General features: G+C 41.8%; 1 protein-coding gene across 1 annotated transcript in view; it reads left to right on the top strand.

Moving 5' to 3' along the window:
• Nucleotides 1–22,699, top strand: part of LOC122540179 (dynein axonemal heavy chain 8-like) — a 1,249,383-nt gene that overhangs the window by 823,222 nt on the left and 403,462 nt on the right. The window contains exons 44-45 of the mRNA XM_043675521.1: nucleotides 978–1,156; nucleotides 4,330–4,517. Coding sequence (XP_043531456.1) covers nucleotides 978–1,156; nucleotides 4,330–4,517 — 367 coding nt within the window. The remainder of the gene's footprint in view (nucleotides 1–977; nucleotides 1,157–4,329; nucleotides 4,518–22,699) is intronic.

Here is a 22,699-nt window from a genome sequence, read left to right as displayed (position 1 = left end):
CCATCTGCCACTTCTCAGCCCATTGGCCCATCTGGTCCAGATCCTGTTGTAATCTGAGGTAACCCTCTTCGCTGTCCACTACACCTCCAATTTTGGTGTCATCTGCAAACTTACTAATTGTACCTCTTATGCTCACATAAATGACAAAAAGTAGAGGACCCAGCACCAATTCTTGTGGCACTCCACTGGTCACAGGCCTCCAGTCTGAAAACCAACCCTCCACCACCACCCTCTTCTCAAATGTCTTCTACATTTGAGCCAGTTCTGTATTCAAATGGCTAGTTCTCTCTGTATTCCATGAGATCTAACCTTGCTAATCAGAATAGTTTGATCCCATTTTATACATTATGGTTTCAACAAATTCCTACATTCTCTGGCATGACATTTTGCTTTTCTCTGATGTATGAAATGCTTGAACATGGTCACTTATTTGGATCTGAAATCTACCACCCTCTTGTGAAATTACAAATTCTTCTGTTGCTGCCCTGATGCTTGAAGGAGCAAAGTCTTTAGTTAATGATACATTTCATCTTGCAATGTGTCAACTTTGAGGGAAGTCAGCCATTTCCAGGGCTGTAAGGTTGAATTTTATTGGCCTGTTTGAAAAGACATAATTCTAGCATCACTGGATTCAACTTCACAATTCTGGCACAATTCATCAGAATATTCCTGATGAAGGGCTTTTGCCCGAAACGTCGATTTTCCTGCTTCTCGGACGCTGCCTGACCTGTTGTGCTTTTCCAGCACCACTCTAAATCTGTTACTTGGACTACTTTCCAGTCCCCTAACACAATTCTGTATATGTAATAGGTTTTAAAATTATGGCTTAAGTATTTTCATTCATTCACGGAATGAGGGCATCACTGGGTAGGCCATGTATAAAAGCAAAGCCAAACACTCAGTATTTTGATCATACAGAAAACTATTGTCATTTGTTTTTATTTAATGGTAAATGCTGTGTTTTGCTCTCATTGTAGGTGCTATATCACTCTAGCTCAGGCTTTGTGGATGAATATGGGAGCAGCTCCTGCAGGACCTGCTGGTACAGGCAAAACGGAGACTGTGAAGGACATGGGCAAAGCTCTTGGAAAATATGTTGTTGTGTTTAATTGTTCTGATCAAATGGATTTCAGAGGATTAGGAAGAATCTTCAAAGGTAACTATATATTCAAACACAACAAATCATTTGTCATTTTAAAATGAAGTTAGCAGTTCATGTGACTGTATTAAACTTAACTGTATTATGCTGTACTAATAAATGTACACTGTATTTGTTAGCTATGCTACAATCTCCTTGGCACAGAGAAGACCAAATGTGATTTTGAGCATGGCTGGAGAGGCAGGGTGTTGTGGAGAGAGAGCAAGTCTAACAGCCTGATGTGCAAAGTGAACCCTCTCTCTTGAGGTATTTCAAATTCACAGGTCTCATCATCAGAGAGGTCCACCTCTCCTGTATGTCCCCTCGCATAGGCTTCACCTCCTTTTCTTGCTCCAATAAGTCCTGTATTTAATTCCATTGGAGCTTCAACACTGACTTCTGCAGTACTCCTCTCCAAGTCATACCTCACCCTGACTTGAAAGTATATCACTGTTCCTTTACTATTGCTGGGTCAAAATTGTGTATTGCCTTACCGAACAACATTCTACCTGGACCTACATCATATAGATTGAAACAGATGGATATGTTGCTCTAGATCTTGCAAGGGAGCAGAGATCATGAGTTTGGAAACAGTTTTGATGAGTTGCATCTTATGGATAATACTCACCATAGCGAAAGGAGAGATGAGAACAAAGGAGAATGTTTATGATGGAAAGAGGGTAGAATTGATAAGATGACAAAAGGAACGGTAGTGCATGATAAAAAGAGATAGTAATGGGAAAAGTAAAGAAACAGAAAGAAGTGGTAGAGATAGTTACAGATGAAACAAAACTTGCTGGCCAAGAAGAAGGGTTATACCCAAAATGATGACTTCTCCACCTCCTGATGCTGCCTGGCTTGCTATGCTCTTCCAGCTTCTTGTTTGTCTACTTTGGATTCCAGCATCTGCATATTTTTGTCTCTAGCTAAGAAAATAGGAGCAGTGTTAATGATCTAAAATTGAACTCAGTTTGATGTTAAAGTGTTGTAAATTCCTCCTTCAATGGATCAGTATAAGAGGTCAAGGACAATGAGAGTGTGTTAGAGAATTAAGATAACAAATGTGAAAATAGTTTTCTACATTTAGAATCGTCAGAATGGTCTTAGTCTTGATGAGCCCTTCTCAACATTGTGCTAAAGAGTCATAGCATCACAGAGCATGGAAACAAACCCTTCCGTCCAACTCGTCCAAGCCAATCATGTTCCTAAACTAGTCTCACTTGCCTGCATTTGACCCATATCCCTCTAAATTCTCCTTTTGTTGTACTTATCCAAATGTCTTTTAAATGTTGGAACTGTACTCGCATTCACCATTTCTGTTGGAAATTCATTCCACAAATCTCTGTGCAAAAATGTTGTCTCTCATATTCTTTTTAAATCTATTTCCTTTCCCTTTAAAAATATACCCCCTAGTTTTGAACTCCTTCACCTTAGAAAAAAAACCTTTGCTATTCACCTTATCTATGGTCTTCATGATTTTATAAATCTCAAGAGAGTCACCCCTGAACCTCCTATGCTCCAGTGAAAAAAGTCCCAGCCTACTCAGTCTATTTTCTAACTCAAACCCTCCATTGCTAGCAATATCTTAGTAAATCTTTTCTGAACCCTCTCCGGTTGAATAATATCCTTCCTATAACAGGGCCAATAACATGACATTCTACTATTGATTCACAATCGTTTAATATGTATCTTTTTTAAAGGTACACGTCACAACATTATAACATTAGCCAGAAGAAAAAATGCTGGAAAATCTCAGCAGGTCTGGCAGCTGGACAAAGGGTCAGTTAGGCTCGAAACGTCAGCTCTTTTCTCTCCTTACAGCTGCTGCTAGACCTGCTGAGATTTTCCAGCATTTTCTCTTTTGGTTTCAGATTGCAGCATCTGCAGTAATTTGCTGTTATAACATTAGCCACTGAGTTTGTGCAGGCTTTGGTGAGTTGGGAGATTGAGTTAATCACAAAAGATTTCCCAACCACTCAATAGAATTTATATAGATGTTTCAATTTCAATTTTTATCAAAAGTACCCACAGAATGCTGTTGGTTGGAATATTCAATGATACTACTGTTGAATGATGAGGGGAGATGATAACGTCATCCCTTATTGTAGATAGTAATAATTTGGCACATGTGAGGTTAGATTCCATTCAGTGTGGAAACAACCAGTCTACATCAACCTTCCGAAGAGTAACCCACCCAGACCATATTTCCCTCTGACTACTGTACCTAACACTATGGGCAATTTAGCATGGCCAATTCACCTAACCTGCACATCTTTGTGACTGTGGGAGGAAACCCACACAGACACAGGGAGAATGTGCAAACGCCACACAGACAGTCGACTGAGGCTGGAAGTGAACCTGGGACCCTGGTGCTGTGAGGCAGCAGTGCTAACCACTGAGCCACTGTGCCACCATAAGTATAACTTTTCACTTTTCAATCCAAAGTGAGTGTTATCAAATCTTTTCTGTATTTGAACCTGAGCTGTTTCAGGATCTTGGATGCTGCAAGTCATATTGCAACCTATGCAGCCTGCAGCACATTCTTTGATGAAGCAACAGAAGGTAGTTGGGCTTAGAAGAAAACCCTGAAGAACCCACTGCAGTGATGTCCTGAAATTGAGATGATGAGCTGTAACAACCACAACCATCTTCTTTGTGTTAGGTTTGACATTAACTAATACCAGAGTTTTCCTCTTGATTTCCATTGACTCCAGTTTTGCTGTTCTCAGCCAAATGCTGCTTTGATGCCAAGGAGGACTCGTATGCACCTTATCTCTTGACTTGAACTCTTTTTGTCATATCTGGACCAAAGCTATACAGTTTCATGCATTGATTTTAAATGCTCCAATCTTGCTTCATTTGCTTTGAAATGCACCTGAGTAGGTCGGGATGGGTGTTTTTTCAGGAGTCTTCCTTTGTTGTCAGTTTCTAACCTCACCTGTAAATGTTGTAAATCAGTGAAATGAAAATAGACTGAAACTCATTGCCTGCTGCTCAATGATAATCCAGTACTCAAAGGATTTATTTCAATCATTTAAATATATTGCAACTAGATAATCTTAAATTAAGTGATCAGATGGAATTTCAACTTTTTTAAAAGGTTGTTAAATGGGCATTAAGCTTTCTTGGTTGAGTTTTTTAATTGATATTAGATTGTATTGCTTGATAATTTTGTTTTTTTTCCCCACTAGGTTTGGCACAGTCTGGTTCCTGGGGCTGCTTTGATGAATTTAATAGAATTGAGCTGCCTGTTTTATCAGTAGCAGCTCAACAGATTTATATCGTTCTTGTGGCAAGGAAAGAAAGGAAACGAAATTTTATCTTCACCGATGGAGATAATGTATCACTGAATCCAGAGTTTGGCATTTTTATCACAATGGTAAGTGCAAAGTAAGATGAAATGCAGAAGTTAAATACTGTGCAGCTTTCATAGAATGAAGATCAATTAAATATTTCTAATTGGTCCATGCTTGTGGTTATGCTCCAGCAATTCTCCTCCCTCCCCTCTTTATCTAACCCTGTCAGCTGACCTGCTTCAATTAACCTTATGGTGTATTTGTAACTCATTTGAATATACCAGCATTTTTTTGCCTTTGGTGAGCTGGTTTCTTGAGCCACTGCAGACTTTGATGAATAGGTGCATCCACTGTGCTAGAAAGAATAATAGCAGTCAATTTTTTTTCGTTCTGAGTTGCCTAACCAGCTTAGGTGGTTGGAGTGGTGATGGCAATAAATAGTTTGGTCACAACAAAAGACTTGGAGGTAGAGAATAAACTATTTCTCAACAGCATAGAAAAAAAATGATTAAATCTGTCTTTTCACCTGAGAAATATTTTATGTTCTTCAAAATCACTTCCATATTTCCTCTAGCATCCACATTTTTGGAATCCAGCTATGGCAAGATGCAAACTAAACTATAGGGTATCACTCGATCACTACACAGTCTCACTTCAGGATCCAAGCACTCCAATGTGATAAAAGATGAGTGCTATACTGTAGGAAGTGGGTGTTTCTGATAAGATATTAAAGAGGGACCCCATTTCCCTCAGGTGGATCGAAAAGATCTTATTGCATTCTTTCAAAAAAAGACAGAAGACTTATCACTAGTGTCCTGATCAATATCTGCCTTCAGTTAACTTTATAAATACATTATCATTTTAATGTCAGAGGGAGTTTGCTGAATGCAAATCCACGTCATGAAAGACAACTATGACACTTCAAAAGTGCTGAATAAACTCTTAGAGAGAATCTGTGAACACAAAAGGAACTGTATAAATTCAAGTTTTCCTACCTCTAACCAATCATTTGAAGGCAATTTTCTACTTTAGAGTGGGCACTTCTACTGAAGTTAATGACAGAAAATTAAAAGTAGCCTTGGACAAGGTGTAATGGGTCCCCTGCTTTGTCCATCCAATATCCAACTGATTGAGGACATTTAGTGAAATAAAGTTTGTCCAACCCTTTGAAGAGACTGGGTAGAATTAGGAACCATGCAAATTAAAAATGCGAGAATGAGGTGATTGAAGAGGAAATCTCATTAATTGATGCATGATCATTTATATAGGATCACAGAACTATTTTAACCTTCAGAGCAAAGTATAGACCTGTTGGTGTGTAAAAGCGGCCGTGCATTTAATTGAGGCTGGCACTATAAGTTAAAAATATATCTGATGGGATAACAGAGGAGATGATTAAAATTTACATTAAATAGCACCTTTCCAGCCTTCCATGTACCATACATTGGCTTTATATTAAATCAATATTTTGTGATCAGTGTCCTGGCAACTCACATAATTCGGGCTGTAGTGGGAGTTTTAAATTAATTGCTAATTTGTGTAGGGGATTAGCATTTGGAAGAGGGGAAATGCAAAGGGTAGTGGGCGGCACGGTGGCACAGTGGTTAGCACTGCTGCCTCACAGCGCCAGAAACCCGGGTTCAACTCTCGCCTCAGGCGACTCTGTGTGGAGTTTGCACATTCTCCCCGTGTCTGCGTGGGTTTCCTCCGGGTGCTCCGGTTTCCTCCCACAATCCAAAAAAAAATGTGCAGGTTAGGTGAATTGGCCATGCTAAATTGCCCATGGTGTTAGGTGAAGGGGTAAATGTAGGAGTATGGGTCTGGGTGGTATACGCTTCGGCGGGTCGGTGTGGACTTGTTGGGCCGAAGGGCCTGTTTCCACACTGTAAGTAATCTAATGTAAAAAAAAAGTATGCTTAGAAAACAAGAGGATAGAGCAACATTACAGCTCACTATTTACACAACAATACCCAGCATGGGGCACTGTACACTAACGTAGGAAAACAGCAGTAGATAGGATCCAGTGGGAATAAGGGATAGCATTTTGCAGCTGCCTGGATTACATCTCCTCCCACCCTGGGTCCTGCAAAAATGCTATCCCTTATTCCCAATTCCTCCGCCTTTGCCACATCTGCTCCCAGGACAACCAGTTCCACCACAGAACACACAAGATGTCCTCCTTCTTTAAAGACCACCATTTCCTCTCCCACATGATTGAAGATGTCCTCCAACACACCTCATCCACATCGCTCACCTCTGCCTTCGAACCCCATCCCTCCAACTGCAACAAGGACAGAACCCCTCTGGTCCTCATCTTCCATCCCACTAACCAGTATACATAGCATCATCCTCTGCCATTTCCACCACATACAAATGGACCCCACCACCAGAGATATATTTCCGTCCCCAGAGATATATTTCCTCCGAGACTATCTGGTCAGATCCATGCCCCCTAACAACTCACCCTCCCCTCCTGGCACCTCCCCTGCTACCACAGGAATTGCAAAACCTGCGCCTACACTTCCCCCCTCACCTCCATCCAAGGTCACAAAGGAGCCTTCCACAATCATCAAAGTTTCACCTGCACTTCCACACAAGTGATTTATTGTATCTGTTGCTCCTAATGCGGTCTCCTCTACATTGGGGAGACAGGACGCCTACTCGCAGAGTGCTTCATAGAACATCTCCAGGATACCCGCACCAATCAACCCCACCACCCTGTGACCGAACATTTCAACTCCCTCTCCAACTGTGCCAAGGCCATGCAGGTCCTGGGCCTCCTCCATCACCACTCCCTTACCACCTGACGCCTGGAGGAAGAACACCTCATCTTCCACCTCGGGACCTTTCAACCCCAGGGAATCAATGAGGACTTCACCAGTTTCCTCATTTCCACCCCCCCCCCCCCACCTTACCCCACAGCCTCATTCCTGATGAAGGACTTTTGCCGATACGATATTACTGCTCCTTGGATGCTGCCTATCCTGCTGTGCTTTTCCAGCATCACCCTAATCTAGTCCACAGATCCCCTCACAGCAGCTATATGGTGGAACAGACAATAAATCAAGAGGTAACAAAGGGAGTACATTTGGTGAGATTCTGAATGATTACTTTGCATCAGTGTTCACTGAGGAGAGGAACATGATGATTGTTGAGATTAGAGATAGAATTTTGATTAGTCTGGATCACATTGACATAAGTAGGGAAGATGTGTTGGGTAGGCTAGAGGTTGTTAAGGTGGACAAATCCCCAGGACTGGATGGGATCTATCCCAGAATGCTGAGGGAGGCAAGAGAGGAAATAGTTGGGGCCCTGACAAACATCTTTGTGGCATCCTTAAATACAGGTGAAGTGCCAGAAGACTGGAGGGTTGTTCATGTTGTCCCTCAGTACAAGAAGGGTAGTAGAGATATTCCGGGTAACTACAGACCACTGAGCCTGACGTCGGTGGTGGGAAAGTTGCTGGAGAAGCTAATTAGGGGATAGGATCTATTTATATTTAGAAAAGAATGGGCTTATCAGTGATAGGCAATATGGTTTTGTGCGGTGGAGATCATGCCTTACCAACTTAATAGAGTTCTTCAAGGAAGTGACCAAGTTGATAGATGAAGGAAGGGCTGTTGATGTCATATACATGGACTTTAATAAGGTTCTTTGATAAGGTTCCCCATGGTAGACTAATGGAGAAAGTGAAGTCATATGGTGAGCAGGGTGTTCTAGCTAGGTGGATAAAAATCTGGTTGAGCAACAGGAGACAGAGAGTAGTAGTTGAAGAGAGTTTCTTGAAATGGAGAAAGGTGACCAGTGGTGTTCCACAGGGGTCAGTGTGGGGCCACTATTGTTTGTAATATACATAAATGATCTGCACTGTTGGTATGACCAGCAAGTTTGCAGATGACACGAAGATTGGTGGAGTAGCAGAAAGCATAAGGGACTGTCAGAGAATACAGGAGGATATAGATAGACGGGAGAGTTGGGCGGAAAAGTGGCAGATGGATTTCAATCCAGACAAATGTGAGGTGATGCATTTAGGTAAGACTAATTCTAGAGTGAATTATACGATGAACAGAAGAGCCTTGGGAAAAGTTGATGGGCAGAGAGATCTGGGAGTGCAGGTCCGTTGTACCCTGAAGGTTGCTACATAGGTGGATAGAGTGGTCAAGAAGGCATATAGTATGCTAGCCTTCATTGGACGGGGTATTGAGTATAAGAGCTGGCAAGTCATGTTAACATTGTACAAGACATTGGTTTGGCCGCATTTAGGATACTGTGTACAGTTCTGGTCACCACATTACCAAAATGATGTGAACGCTTTGCAGAGAGTGCAGAGAAGATTTACAAGGATGTTGCCTGGTATGGAAGGTGCTAGCTATGAAGAAAGGTTGAGTAGGTTAGGTTTATGTTCATTAGGAAAAAGGAGATTGAGGGGGGACCTGATTGAGGTTTATAAAATCATGAAGGGAATAAACAGGGTGGATAGACACAAGCTTTTTCCCAGGTTGAGGGATTCAATAACAAGAGGTCACACTTTCAAGGTGAGAGATGGAAAGTTTAAGTGGGATACACGCGGCAAGTGCTTCACACAGAGGGTGGTGGGCATTTGGAATGCGTTGCCAGCAGAGGTGGCAGAGGCAGGCACGGAAGATTCATTTAAGATGTGTCTGGATAAATGCATGAGTATGTGGGGCGTACAGGGATACAGATGCTTAGGAATTGACCGACAGTACATTTGGATCGGCTCAGGCTTGGAGGGCCGAAGGGCCTGTTCCTGGGCTGTACATTTTCTTTGTTCTTTGTTTTATTATGAAGCATAGTCAAAAAGTGTGGTGCAGGACATGCACAGCCGGTCAGGCAGCATCCGAGGAGCAGGAAAGTCGCGACATTTCGAGCATGAGCATAACGGGGTGGAGGTGGGGCTTCTTCAACTCCCCCTCCCACTGCCCCAAGGACATCAGCCTCCTCCCCTGCCAAATCAAAACAACCAACGAATGGAAGAAGAATGACTCATCTTCCACCTTGGGACTTTTCAAAAACACTGCATCAACATCAACTTCACTAGTTTCCGAACCTCCCCTCCTCCCACCTCATCCCAGACCCAACCCTCCAATTCAGCACTGCCCTCTTGATTGTCCTACCTGTCCATCTTCCTTCCTGCCTATCCATTCCAACCTCCCTACCGATCAATCACAATTCCCTTCCACCTGCATGCACCTATCGCCTTCCCACCAACCTTCCCCCCAGCCCCAACACCCCCCCCACTATTTATCTCTCAGCCCCCTTCCCCTCTACATTCCTGATGAAGGGCTTACATCTGAAATGTCAATGCTCCTACCACTTGGCTTACCTGCTATGCTTTTCCAGTGCCACCCTTTTCGACTCTGACTCTCCAGCATCTGCAGTCCTCATTTTCTCCACATTTTCTGAGGGTCTTATGTTCATTTTGGCTTATCAAACAGACACAGAGCCATTCAGCATGGAAACAGATCTTTCAGTCCAGCCAGTCCATGCTGGACATAATTCCAAAATAAACTAATCCCACCTGCCTGCTCCCGGTCCATTTCCCTCCAAAACATTCGTATTCATTTACCTATCCAAATGTCTTTAAAAATCTTATATTAGTGAAATATAATAACTGTAATAACTGCAAGAAAACTGAAATAAATATTTAAATCTGCAATCCCAAGACCAGCTGCAAGATCGATGCTGCCTCCCTTTTCATATTTTAAGTGAAATAAATATATGAAAATATATTTATTTTTAAATATATGAAAAAATAAATATTTTTATTTAAATATATGAAAAAACTCAGTCCATCCCAGTTAACTCTGCCCTCATTTCTTTGTAATCATCCTTATTTAAGCTTAAATCAATTAGTTTGACCCAAGATACTTTCTCTTAAACTGAATGCTAAATTCTACCATGTTGTGGTCACTGTTTCCAATTTATTATTAATTAGTTCACCGCCAAGCCGTTACCACCCAATGCCTGGCGGAAGAATGCCTCATATTCCATCTTGGGACCCTGCAACCACATGGGATAAATGTGGATTTCAACAGCTTCCCTCCTCCCATATTATCCCAGTCCCAAGCCTCCAACTCGGGCACCGCCCTCCTGACCTATCCATCACTCCCCCCTTGACCTATCACCTTCACCCTCATATTCATCCATCTATCATTTTCTCAGCTACCTTCCCCCCAACCCCACCCCCAGCCCATAAGCCTCATTCCTGATGAAGGGCTTATGCCCGAAATGTCGATTCTTCTGCTCCTCAGGTGCTACTTGACCAGCAACACACTCTCAACTCTGATCTCCAGCATCTGGAGTCCTCACTTTCTCCAACTCTATAACAATATGCTGTTCCAATAAGACATTATTCGTATTACATCAATTTAATTTCAAAACCACACAGCCATGGTCATCTTCTGTGACTTCACTCTTCCGGCTGCTGAATTCCTTGGATCATCTTCTTTGTTTTTACTGCGAAATGTTTCATATCAAAAGATAGCTTTGATAGACAGTGTTTCCTAATTTCTTGGATCTGACTTAATGGCAGTTGTCCTGTCTCTGATTTTCAAAATGTCTGCATTTTTATATCCCCAACATAAGATCGACTCATTGGTTTGATGTTGACAAAACAATAAATTCAGACTCATTTAGGTTTTAGTATCCTTGGGCATAATTTGAACTGATTGGTTAAATTTGAATTGTTGTCAAAACAGCAACCAAAACTCAGGTATCCATTTCACAACCAAATTTCCATATTTTCAATTTTCTAGTTCACTCTGGGACTGTCATCTAGACATCTACACAAATGCTTGCAATCTATCAGTTCAGAACAGCACTCACACTCTTAAAGGTACAGTATACACCTTCAACTTCACAGCAATGGAACCCTGGATGACAAGAGATATTGAGGTTTTGACCAGAAAAAAGGAGGAGGTATGACATCTGGGGTCAAGATAATCTCTAGAGGTATATTGGGGATATAGAAGTTTACTGAAGAAGGAAATCTGGAGGGTGAAAAAAGAGCACGAGATAGCCTTGGCTGAGAAGATTAAGGTGAATCCAAAGAGGCTCTTCAAATATATTAAAGGAAAAATAATAACTAGAGAGAAAATAGGGCTCCTCAAGGACCAAAGTGGACATATATGTATAGAACCGCAGAAGATGGACGAGGTTCTCAATGAATATTTCTCCTCTGTGTTTATGTCGAGAAAGACATGAAGACTTGGAAACTTGGTAAAGTTACTGGAGATATCTTGGGGGACAGTCCCTATCACAGTGGAGGCGATGATGGATGTATTAGAATGTATGAAGGAGAATAAATCTCCTGGTCCTAATCAGATATATCCAAGAACACAGCAAGAGGCTAGAGAAGAAATTCCAGGGGCCCTAGCTGATATTTTTGCATCATCATTAGCCACAGGTGAGGTCCCAGAAGAAGGGCTGCAAAGAAAAGCCTAGGAACTATAGACCAGTAAACCTAACATCTGTGGCAGGTAAGTTACTTGAGAAGATTCTGAGAGATAAGATACATGTGCATTTGGAAAGACAGTGTTTGATTAGGAGTAGTCAGCATGGCTTTGTGAATGGGAGATCATGCCTCACAAATTTGTTAAGAGTTCTTTGATGAAGTGGCCAGGAAGGTTGACAAGAACAGGATGGTAAAGGTAGTGTTCATGGATTTCAGAAAGGCTTTTGATAACATTCCACATACAAGGCTGTTCTAGAAGGTTAGATCGCATGGAATCCAGGGTGAGCTGGCAAATTAGTTTCAAAATTGGCATGTTGGTGGGAAGAGGAGGATAATGGTAGAAGGATGATTCTAAGCCTGGAGGCCTGTGATTAGTGGACTGCCTCAGGGGTCGGTGCTGGGCCTATTACTGTTTATTATCTATATCAATGTCTTGGATGCGAATGTCCAAGGCATGATTAGTAAGTTTGTTGGTGACACTAAAATAGCCAGTATCATGGACAGGTTATCAGAAGTTGTAGCAGAACCTTGATCGTCTGGGGAAGTGGGCTAAGAAATGGCAAATAAAATTTAATATAGTGTGTGTGGTCTTGCATTTTGGAAAGTCAAATCAAGGTAGGAGTTTTATGGTGAATGGTGGGGCCTTAAGGAGTGTAGTGGAACAGAGGGACCTTGGTGTTCTCTGAAAGTGGAGTTACAGGGAGACAGGGCAGTGAGGAAGGCATTTGACACACTGGCCTTCATCAGTCAGGGCATTGAGTATCAAAGTTGGGAAGTTATGTTGCAGTTGTACAGAACCTTGGTGAGGCCGCACTTGGAGTAATGTGTTCAGTTTTAGTCACCTTGTTATAGGAAGGATGTCATTAAACCGGAAAGAGTGCAGGAGAAATTTACAAGTTGTTGGCAGGACTCAACATTCTGAGTTATAGGGAGGAGGTTGGACAAGCTAGGACATTTTCTTTCGAGCATAGGAGACTGAGGGGAACCTTATAGAGGTATATAAGATCAAGAGAGATGTGGATAAGGTGAATGCACTCTGTCTTTTTCCCAGGCTTGGGAAATTGAGGACTACAGGGTATCAGTTTTTGAAAGGGGAAAGAATAAAAGTGAACCTGAGAGGCATCCTTTTTACACAGAGAATGGTACACATATGGAATGAGCTGCCAGCAGAAATAGTTGAGGTAGATACATTAACAACATTTAAAAGGCATTTTGACAAATACATGGATAGGAAAGGATTAGAAGAATATGGGCCAAGTGCAGGGAAATGGGGTTAGCATGGATGAACATTTTGGTCAGCGTGAACTAGTTTGGGCCAAAGGGCCTAGCTCTGTGCCGTAGGACTCTATGACCTCTGACCAGAGGGCATAATCTCAGAATAAGGCGTCACACATTTAAGACAGAAGTGAGGAGGGATTTCTTCTCCCAGAAGGTTATGAATTTATGGAATTCTTTACCACAGAGGACTTCAGAGGCCAGGTAATTAAGTATATTCAAGGCTGACATGGACAGATTTTCAATCTGTAAAGGAATGAAGATTTCTGGTGAAAGGACAGGGAAGTGGAGTTGAAGAGAATCAGATCAGCCATGATCTCTTTGAATGCCACAGCAGATGTGATAGGCTCAATTACTTACTTCTCCTTCTATGTCTTGTGCTCATGCTATGACCTTCTGGACCAATCCTTGAGCCTCTTGCGCACTCCATTTCTCAGCTTCATGCTGCACCTTGGTGACATCATCTGAACTCAAAAGGCACTTCAAGCACTAGATTAAGCTGGAACAGAATGTGGTATCCAAAAAAGAAATGGTCAAGGTTGAGTATCCTAACATCCTGCCTCTGTTCAAACTTATTACGAGTACCGGAGCAGTGCAGGCCTTCAGGGTTTGCCCACACTCTTACTTAGGTCAATACAGTAGTGAAGGGCTTCATTAAATGTCAACTATTTTGTGAAGGCAATGACCATTTTCAATTCCTCTCTTGCCACATGAGAGGTTCTGGAGGACTGAAAGGCAGCCAATGTGGTGCCATTATCCAGGAAGGGAACAAGGAATAAACTGGCTAGTCAGTCTAACCTCAGTGGTGAGGAAACTGTTGGAAGCAATTCTGAGGGACAGAATTAATCTGCATTTGGAGAGACAGGGATTATTCAAGAACAATCAACATGGTTATGTTAAGGAGGAGGTCATAGCTAGCCGACTTGATTAAATTTCCTACAGAGGTTTGTCAACAAGGATAATGTTTTAGGTTAATTTTTGTTTAAATCAAAAACAGACCTGAGCAGAGTTAACTAATCTTAAAAAGAGTTACTGCAGTGGTAATGTTCCTATCCCTGAGAGGCCTGAGCTCAAGTCCTACCTGCTCCAGGAATGTGTAATAATATCCCTGAACAGGTTGAATAGAAAAATAGATCCAATAATTTTAAAAAATGAAGGCAGATGGTATAGTATTCTTGCCTTTTCAGCCAAGGCAGAGAGTTTAAGAGCAGGGAGGTTATGCAAGAACTGTATAAAAGATTAGGCGAAAGTGAGTACTGCAGATGCTGGATATTAGAGTCAAGAGTGTGGTGCTGGAAAAGCACAGCAGGTCAGGTAGCATCCAAGAAGCAGGAAAATTGATGTTTTGGGCAAAAGCCTTTCATCAAGAATGTATAAAACATTAGTTAGGTCATAGCTAGAGTATTGTGTGCAGCTTTGGAATCTACATTATAGGAGAGGTGTGATAAGAGAGACGATTTACTAGCATGTTGCCTAGGCTGGAGAGTTTCAATTATGATAAGAGATTGAACAGCCTGGGGTTGTTTTCCTTACAACAGAGGAATTGAGAAGGGACATGATTGAGATGTATAAAATTATGATGTGAATAGGGTAGACAGAACAAAGTTTTTTCCCTTGGTCAACGGATCAATGACCAGAGGGTATTGATTTAAGGTAAGGGGTAGAAGGTTTAGAGGAGCTGTGAGGAAGATCTTCCTCATTCACAAAGCAGTGGTAATCTGTAAGGGTGAGAAAGGCAGAAACCCTCAAAACATCTAAGAAATATTTGAATGTGCACTTGCAATGACAAGGCAATGGACCAAGCACTAGAAATGGAATCAGAATAGTTAGGTGGTTGCTTTTGAACAACATGGACATAATGGGCTGAAAAGCTCTTTTCTGTGCAGTAGGTCTCCATATTTTGACTGTTTAGGAGCTGGTTGCCCCAATCCAGCTAAAAGCAGACATGGTCAGGTGGTAATCAGGCAGGTTTTGGTAGGTAAGCCTAAAGGTTCTTCAGAGCTGAAAGGGTTTACCCCTTTGAACAAAAGGTTCCTGCAATCCACCACAGGTTAAAAGAGGAATCAGCATTATGGACTTTGTCAGATCATAGGGTTGTCATCTCCTTCCTTGGCATTGCAGATATATTGGGTAAGACTGGACTCCACCTTTGTACCAGAAATGTTTCAACTGGATAAAGATATAGCTTCAGAAATTGAGGCTACTGGAGTTGAGGAGCAGCAACAAGTACAGGGAGGGCAGAATTATGAAGGTCATGGGATCAGAGGAGAGACATGAGGGTTAAGGATAGGAGACACAACTATGAGCATATAACGTAATGGCAGAGCCAGAGTTATCTGGATATGACATTTCAAGAGGATTTGAAAGTCTAAACATATGCACAAAAAAATGGCAAATTGATTACATGTGGAGAAATTTTAAGTTATCCACTTAGGTGAAAAAAACTTCTTAAATGATGAGAGGCTGATTGTTATGAATATCAAAGGATCTTGGGTGCCATTGTTCAGAAATCACTGAAAGTTAACGTGTGGGTGTAGTATGTAACATTTCGATGTGAGGCTGTAATGTTCCGACCAAGAGTAGAGTGGTGCTGGAAATGCACAGCAAGTCAGGTAGCATCCGAAGAGCAGGAAAATTGACGTTTCGGGCAAGAGCCCTTCATCAGGAATCTGCAATCCTCACTTTCGCCTATGTTCCGACCAAGCTCAATGCAAGCTGTAGCAACAACATTTCATCTTCTGCTTAGGTACGTCATTGCCCTCAAAACTCAACACAGAGTTTTACAATTTCAGAGCATGAACACTTCCTTTCTTGTCTTTTCTTTGCATCGATAACACCAGGTCGTGATATGACATGGTTGTTTTCAGCATAGCCAACCCATTTTTGGCTACTCATCATCCCAATTATCACCTCTCTAGCTTCTGTTTTTCCCTGGTTTACTATCAACAATCTCTTTGTCTGCAGATGCTGGAAACCAGATTCTGGATCAGTGGTGCTGGAAGAGCACAGCAATTCAGGCAGCATCCGAGGACAGGCAAAATCGACGTTTCGGGCAAAAGCCATTCATCAGGAATATTCCTGATGAAGGGCTTTTGCCCGAAACGTCGATTTTGCCTGTCCTCGGATGCTGCCTGAATTGCTGTGCTCTTCCAGCACCACTGATCCAGAATCTCTTTGTCTGCCTACCATTTTTTTCTCTCTCTTGGCTCCCTCTCCATCTACTCACTCACTCCTCTAAACCTCAGTCATTAACATAAATACCACCTTTTTCTAGTTATGAAGAAGTGTCACAGCACTCAAAACATTGTCAGTTTTCTCTCCACAGATACTGTCAGACCTGCTGAGTTCCTCCAGCAAATTCCTATTTTTGTTTGATTCAGATCTCCAGCATCCACAATTCGGAGTCTTATTTATAGAGGTGATGACGTCTTGGTGAGACCACACCTGGAGGACTGTGTGCAGTTTTCAACTCCTTGTCTATGAAAAAATATTCTTGCCATAGAGAGAATGCAACTAATTCCTGAAAAAAGCTATATATCCAAGACAGTTGCAAATCTCTTTACGTAAACAGCAAAAAGAAATATGCAACCGTATTTCCCAGTAATGTCTGTTATAGACATTCCATCCCAAGAGATTATCATCATACCTCCAATTTTAACACAACAGATGAAGTTGAAAACTTTTCCTTTCAGCTCATTTCTGTGCATTTACCAGATCTGAGTCTCTCCATTACCATCTCAACCCAAGATACACAGACATGTCACAGTGGTTCACTGGTTAGCACTGCTGTCTCAGTGTGCCAGGAACCCAGGTTCAATTCCAACTGTGTGACTGTCTGTGTGGAGTTTGCATGTTGTCCCTGTGTCAGTGCAGGCTACCTCCAGGTTCTCCAGTTTCCTCCTAAAGTCCAAGGATGTACAGGTCAGATCTATTGGCCATGTAAAGTGTCCAGGGATGTACAAGTTAGATGGGTTAGTTGTGCCAAATGCAGGGTTACAGGGATAGGATTAGGGGGTGGATCTGAGTAGGATATTCTTCAGAGGGTCAATGTCGACCCATTGGGCCAAACGGCCTGCTTTCTCACAGGAGGAATTCTGTGATTTCTTAGCTAACTCACTGCACTCTAAGAAAAGAAACATGAGGATTTTCTAAGCCCCAACTACTTGGACTCCTTAAGTAGTTTAAGACTTTTTTCTAAATAGTGTCATGGAATCATACAGCGCAGAAACAGACCCTTCAGTCCACCTCAACCATGCTGACCAAACATCCTCCTGACAAAGCTATACTGCCCTACTGCTGGTCTTGTCTCTGGACCTATTTTTGTCATCTTTCCACATGTCCCTCACTGGGTTATAAAGCTCAGATTTTTTAACATATGTTCATTCATGGGATGTGGGCTTTGCTGGTTGGGTCAGCATTTATTGCACCTCAGTACTGCGTTTGAGACGGTGGTGGTGAGCTGCCTTTGATAACCACTACAGTATATTTGTTGGAAGTACATCTCCAATACCATTAGAGAGGGTGATCCAGGATTTTGAGCCAGCAAAACTGAAGGATTAACAAGCCATCAGTGACTGCAGAGGATCTTGCATGAGGCGGTTTTCCCATATACCTGCTGCTCTTGGCCCCATGATAATTATCAAAAATTATCTCATCAGGCACCTTGTCTTGTCATTTAGTATAAGTCACATGATCTCTTTGAAAAGTTGTTTTGGCCCTTATAAAAGCAAGTCACCTTCATAGAGCTGCTAACCAAAACCTCATTTATCTTTACTTCTGGACCCAAGTTCCCAAATAATAAAAATAATATGATCTAAACGATCATCAGAATATTTTAAAAAGCAAGGAATACAGAAATGCTGAAAGAAAATAGCATTAAGGGATATTAGGCAAGATGTCAGAGAATGGCAATTTGCCTAAGAGGGCTGAATGGCCTAATCCTACACCTACTTTTATGCTTATATGTTCTTGTGACTGAATTTTATCAAAGGAGATGATGACTCTCTAAATAGATGGTCACTGACACCTGTACCTCCATCAGTGAGGACCTCACACCCAAGATTTCTATGCTTTGCAATAGCAGTCAAAATTACTGTGGTCTTGAAGTTTTTTATCATGAAATTGTTTCAAGAGTGAGCTTTGGACATCTATCGCATCTCATAGGTATTGACGCACATTTTCCATTTTTGCTAAAGCTGGATTACCGAGGAAGCATAGCAGGCTCAGTGGCCACTGGGTTATGCTGCCTCACTTAGAATCCCCTAAGTGCAGGGCATTATCAACTGCACCATTTTATACTACCAAGACCCAGTGACTAACCCGCTGAAACATCTTATCTTCATCTATCCTGTCAATTGCTTTTGGTATTTTATATGTTTCAATGATTCTTTAAGATTCTGGAGAATACAGGTCAAGTTTGCCCAGTCTGTGTAAGCAGAATCGAGAGTCCCGCATGGTATGTTTTCCCGGTGCAGGGGTTCAGGACATCTCTGACTAGCTTGAAATGATATTGGAGCAGAAGTGGGAGGATCCAGTTGTTGTGGTCTATGTTGGAACAAACAACATAGGCAAGACTAGGAAAGAGGACCAGTTTGGGGATTATCAAGCACGAGGAACGAAATGAAAGAACAGGTCTCCAAGGGTAAGAATCTCTGGATTACTACCCAAACCACATGTAAATTGGCTTAGGGCTAAGAAAATTAGGGAAGCAAATAGGTGGCTAAAGGAGTAGTGTGGGAAAGAGGGGCGTCACTTCATGGATCATTGGCATCCGTTTTGGAACAGGAGGGATCTGTACTGATGGGACAATCTCCACCTGAACTGATCTGGAACCAGTATTCTAGTGAAGAAGACAAATACGTTGGTCACTAGGACTTTAAACTAGTGAATCGGGAAGGGGGGGAGTAACAGGAAGTATGATGGTAAATAAAAAGACAAGCATCAGGTTAGCATGTGTGCAGGAAGATTTAACTATATGGCAGACTATGAAAGAAGTGAACAGGAAGGATAACTCAGGAGATATTATTAATGGAGATGTTGGAATTCATAAAGAGGGTACAAAAGCTAGCATTAGGGCACTTTATCTGAACGCTCGTAACAAGGTAGATGAGTTAACGGCATAAATCATTGCAAAAGAATATGGTTTAGTAATCATTACGGAGACATGGTTACAGGATGGTCATGACTGGGAGTTAAGTATCCAAGGGTATCAGACTATTTGTTAGGACAGACAGGAAGGTAAGGGAGGTGGTGTAGCTCGGACCTTTAAAGATGACATCAGGGCGGTGGTGACAGATGATATAGATTCTATGGAGAATAAGGTTGAATCCATTTGGGTGGAAATTAGAAATTCTAAGAAGAAAATATCACTGATAGATGTAGTCTATAGGCCATCAAATAATATCACAATGGGGCGGGCAATAAACAAAGAATGCCTTTGTACAGCAATTATCATGGGGGATTTTAATCTACATGTCAATTGGTCAAACCAGGTCCATCAGGATAGCCTTGAGGAGGCGTTTATTGAATCAATCTGCGATAGTTTTCTTGAACAGTATGTAATGGAACCAATGAGGGAGCAAGCTATCCTTGATCTGGTCCTGTGTAATGACACAGGAATAATAAATAACCTCATAGTTAGGGATCCTCTTGGAAGGAGCAGTCATTACATAGTTGAATTTAGAATACAAATGGAAAAGGAGAAGATGAAATCTAATACCAGGCTCCTGTATATAAACAAAGAAAACTACAATCGGATGATGAGGAAGGAGTTGGCTAAAGTAGACTGTGACTATAAGCAAAGACTTTATGGTGGGACAGATGATGAACAGTGGAGGACTTTCAAAGCAATCTTTCAAGGTGTTCAGCAAAGGTAAATACCAGTGAAAAGGAAGGATTGTTGGAAAAGGGGTAATCTGCCATGGGTGTCTAAGGCAATAAGGCAGGTTATCAAATTGAAAGAGAAGGCATACAAAGTGGCCAAGATCAGCATGAAACCAGAAGATTTGGAAAGCTTTAAAGGTCAACAGAAAGCCACAAACATATCTATAAAGAAAAGTAAGATAGATTATGAGAATAAACTAGCTCAGAATATAAAAATAGATAGCAAAGGTTTCTATAAATATATAAAATGAGAAAGAGTGGCTAAAGTAAACATTGGTCCTTTAGAGGATGAGAAGGGGGTATGAGGAAATGGGATATGAGGAAATGGCTGAGGCATTGAACAGATATTTTGTGTCAGTCTTCACAATGGAGGACATGAATAACATGAGTCTAGATTAGAGTGGTGCTGGAAAAGCACAGCAGGTCAGGCAGCATCCGAGGAGCAGGATGCTTCCTGCTGTGCTTTTTCTGAACCACTCTAATCTAGACTCTGATTCCAATATCTGCAGTACCCACTTCTGCCTAGCCAACATGAATAATATGCCAGTAATTGACAAGGAGATGAAGGAAGGTGAGGACCTGGCAACAGTCATTATCATGAAAAGGGTAGTGTCGGGCAAGCTAATGGCCCTAAGGATGGACAGGTCTCCTGGCCATGATGGAATGCATTCCAGGCTACGAAAAGAGATGGCAGAAGAAACAGCAAATACAGTTGGGTAGTTTTCCAAAATTCACTGGACTCTGGGACAGTTCGAGCAGATTAGAAAACAGCAAATGTCACACCGCTGTTTAAAGAAAGAGGTAGACAAATGAGGAATTATAGACCAGTTAGTGTAATTTCCGTCATGGGGAAAATGCTCGAGTCTATTATCAAGGAAAAAATAGCAAAGCATCTAGATAGAAGTTGTCCCATTGGGTGGGCGCACCATGGGTTCATGAAGGGCAGGTCATGCTTAACTAATCTAATGGAATTCTATGAAGACATAATGGGCATGGTGGACAATGGGGATCCAATAGATATAGTGTATCTAGATTTCCAAAAGGCATTCGGCAAGGTGCCAGACAAAAGAGTGCTGCATAAGATAAAAACGCATGGTCTTATGGGTAATGTATTAGCATGGATAAAGGATTGGTTAAAAGTGGGGTTAAATGAGCGCTTTTCTGGTTGCAATCAGTCACTAAAATGTGACTCAGGGATCAGTGTTAGGACTGCAATTATTCACAATTTACATGAATGATTTGGAGTTGGGGGCTACGTATAGTGTATCAATGTTTACGGATTACACTGAGGGGGTACAGTAAAGTGTGCAGAGGATTCTAAAAGTTTGCAAAGGTACATAGGTAGTTTAAGTGAGTGGACAAAGGTCTGGCAGATGGAGTACAATGTTAACAAATATGAAGTCATCCATTTTGGTAGGAACAACAGTAAAAAGGACGATTACTTGAATGGTAAAATATTGCAGCATGCTGCTGTGCAGAGGGACCAGGGTGTCCTTGTGCATGAATCACAGGAAGTTGGTCTGCAGGTGCAACAGGTCATTAGGAAGACAAATGGAATTTTGCCCTTCATTGCTAACGGGATTGAGTTTAAAAACAGGGAGGCTATGTTGCAGCTGTAGAGGGTACTGGTGAGGCCACACCTGGAATACTGTATACAGTTTTGGTCCCTTTACTTGAGAAAGGATGTACTGGCACTAGAGGGGGTGCAGAGGTGGTTCATTAGGTTAATTCCAGAGTTGAAGGGGTTAGTTTATGAGGAGAGACTAAGTAGATTTGGATTATTTTCATTGGAATTTAGAAGAATTAGGGGAGATCTTAAAGAAACATATAAAATTATGAAGGGAATAGATAAGATGGAAATAGAGAGGATGTTTCCACTGGAAGGTGAAACTGGAACAAGAGGGCATAGCCTCAAAATTAGGGGGGAGCAGATGTAGGACTGAATTGAGAAGGAACTTCTTTACCCAGAAGGTTGTGAGTCCGTGGAATTCCCTATCCAGAGAAATAGTTGAGGCTTCCTCAGTAAATATTTTCAAAGTAAGATCGGTAATTTTCTGAACCGGAATGAAAGATAAGGCCATGAAAAGATCAGCCATGATCTTATTGAATGGCGGTTGGACTTGAAGGGCCTACTCCTGCTCCTGGTTCTTATGTTGTTTTAGGGTAGTCCCACCAAGCTAGGAATAAGTCTGGTGAATCTACTGTGGGCGGCACGGTGGCCCAGTGGTTAGCACTGCTGCCTCACAGCGCCTGTAGACCCGGGTTCAATTCCCGACTCAGTTGTTTTAGGGTAGTCCCACCAAGCTAGGAATAAGTCTGGTGAATCTACATTGCACTTTCTCTGTGGCAATAATATCTTTCCTGAGATGAGGAGACTAAAACTACACACGGTAATACAGATGGAGTCTGACTAAGTTTGTATACAATTGAAATGAGGCCACATTATTTCTGTATTCAAATTTTCTTGCAATAAAAGCTAACATTCCATTATCCTTCCTGGTAGCATGTTGTATCTGACACGTTAGCCTTTAGCAACTTATAGTCAGGGGCACCCATGTCCCTTTGCGTGGCAACATTTGCCAATCTTTCACTACTTAAGGAATACTCTGTACATCTGTTCTTCCTACAAAGGTG

Source organism: Chiloscyllium plagiosum, chromosome 3 (genome assembly GCF_004010195.1).
Source record: "Chiloscyllium plagiosum isolate BGI_BamShark_2017 chromosome 3, ASM401019v2, whole genome shotgun sequence".
NCBI lineage: Eukaryota > Metazoa > Chordata > Chondrichthyes > Orectolobiformes > Hemiscylliidae > Chiloscyllium > Chiloscyllium plagiosum.
This window is presented reverse-complemented; position numbering and strand designations above follow the sequence as displayed.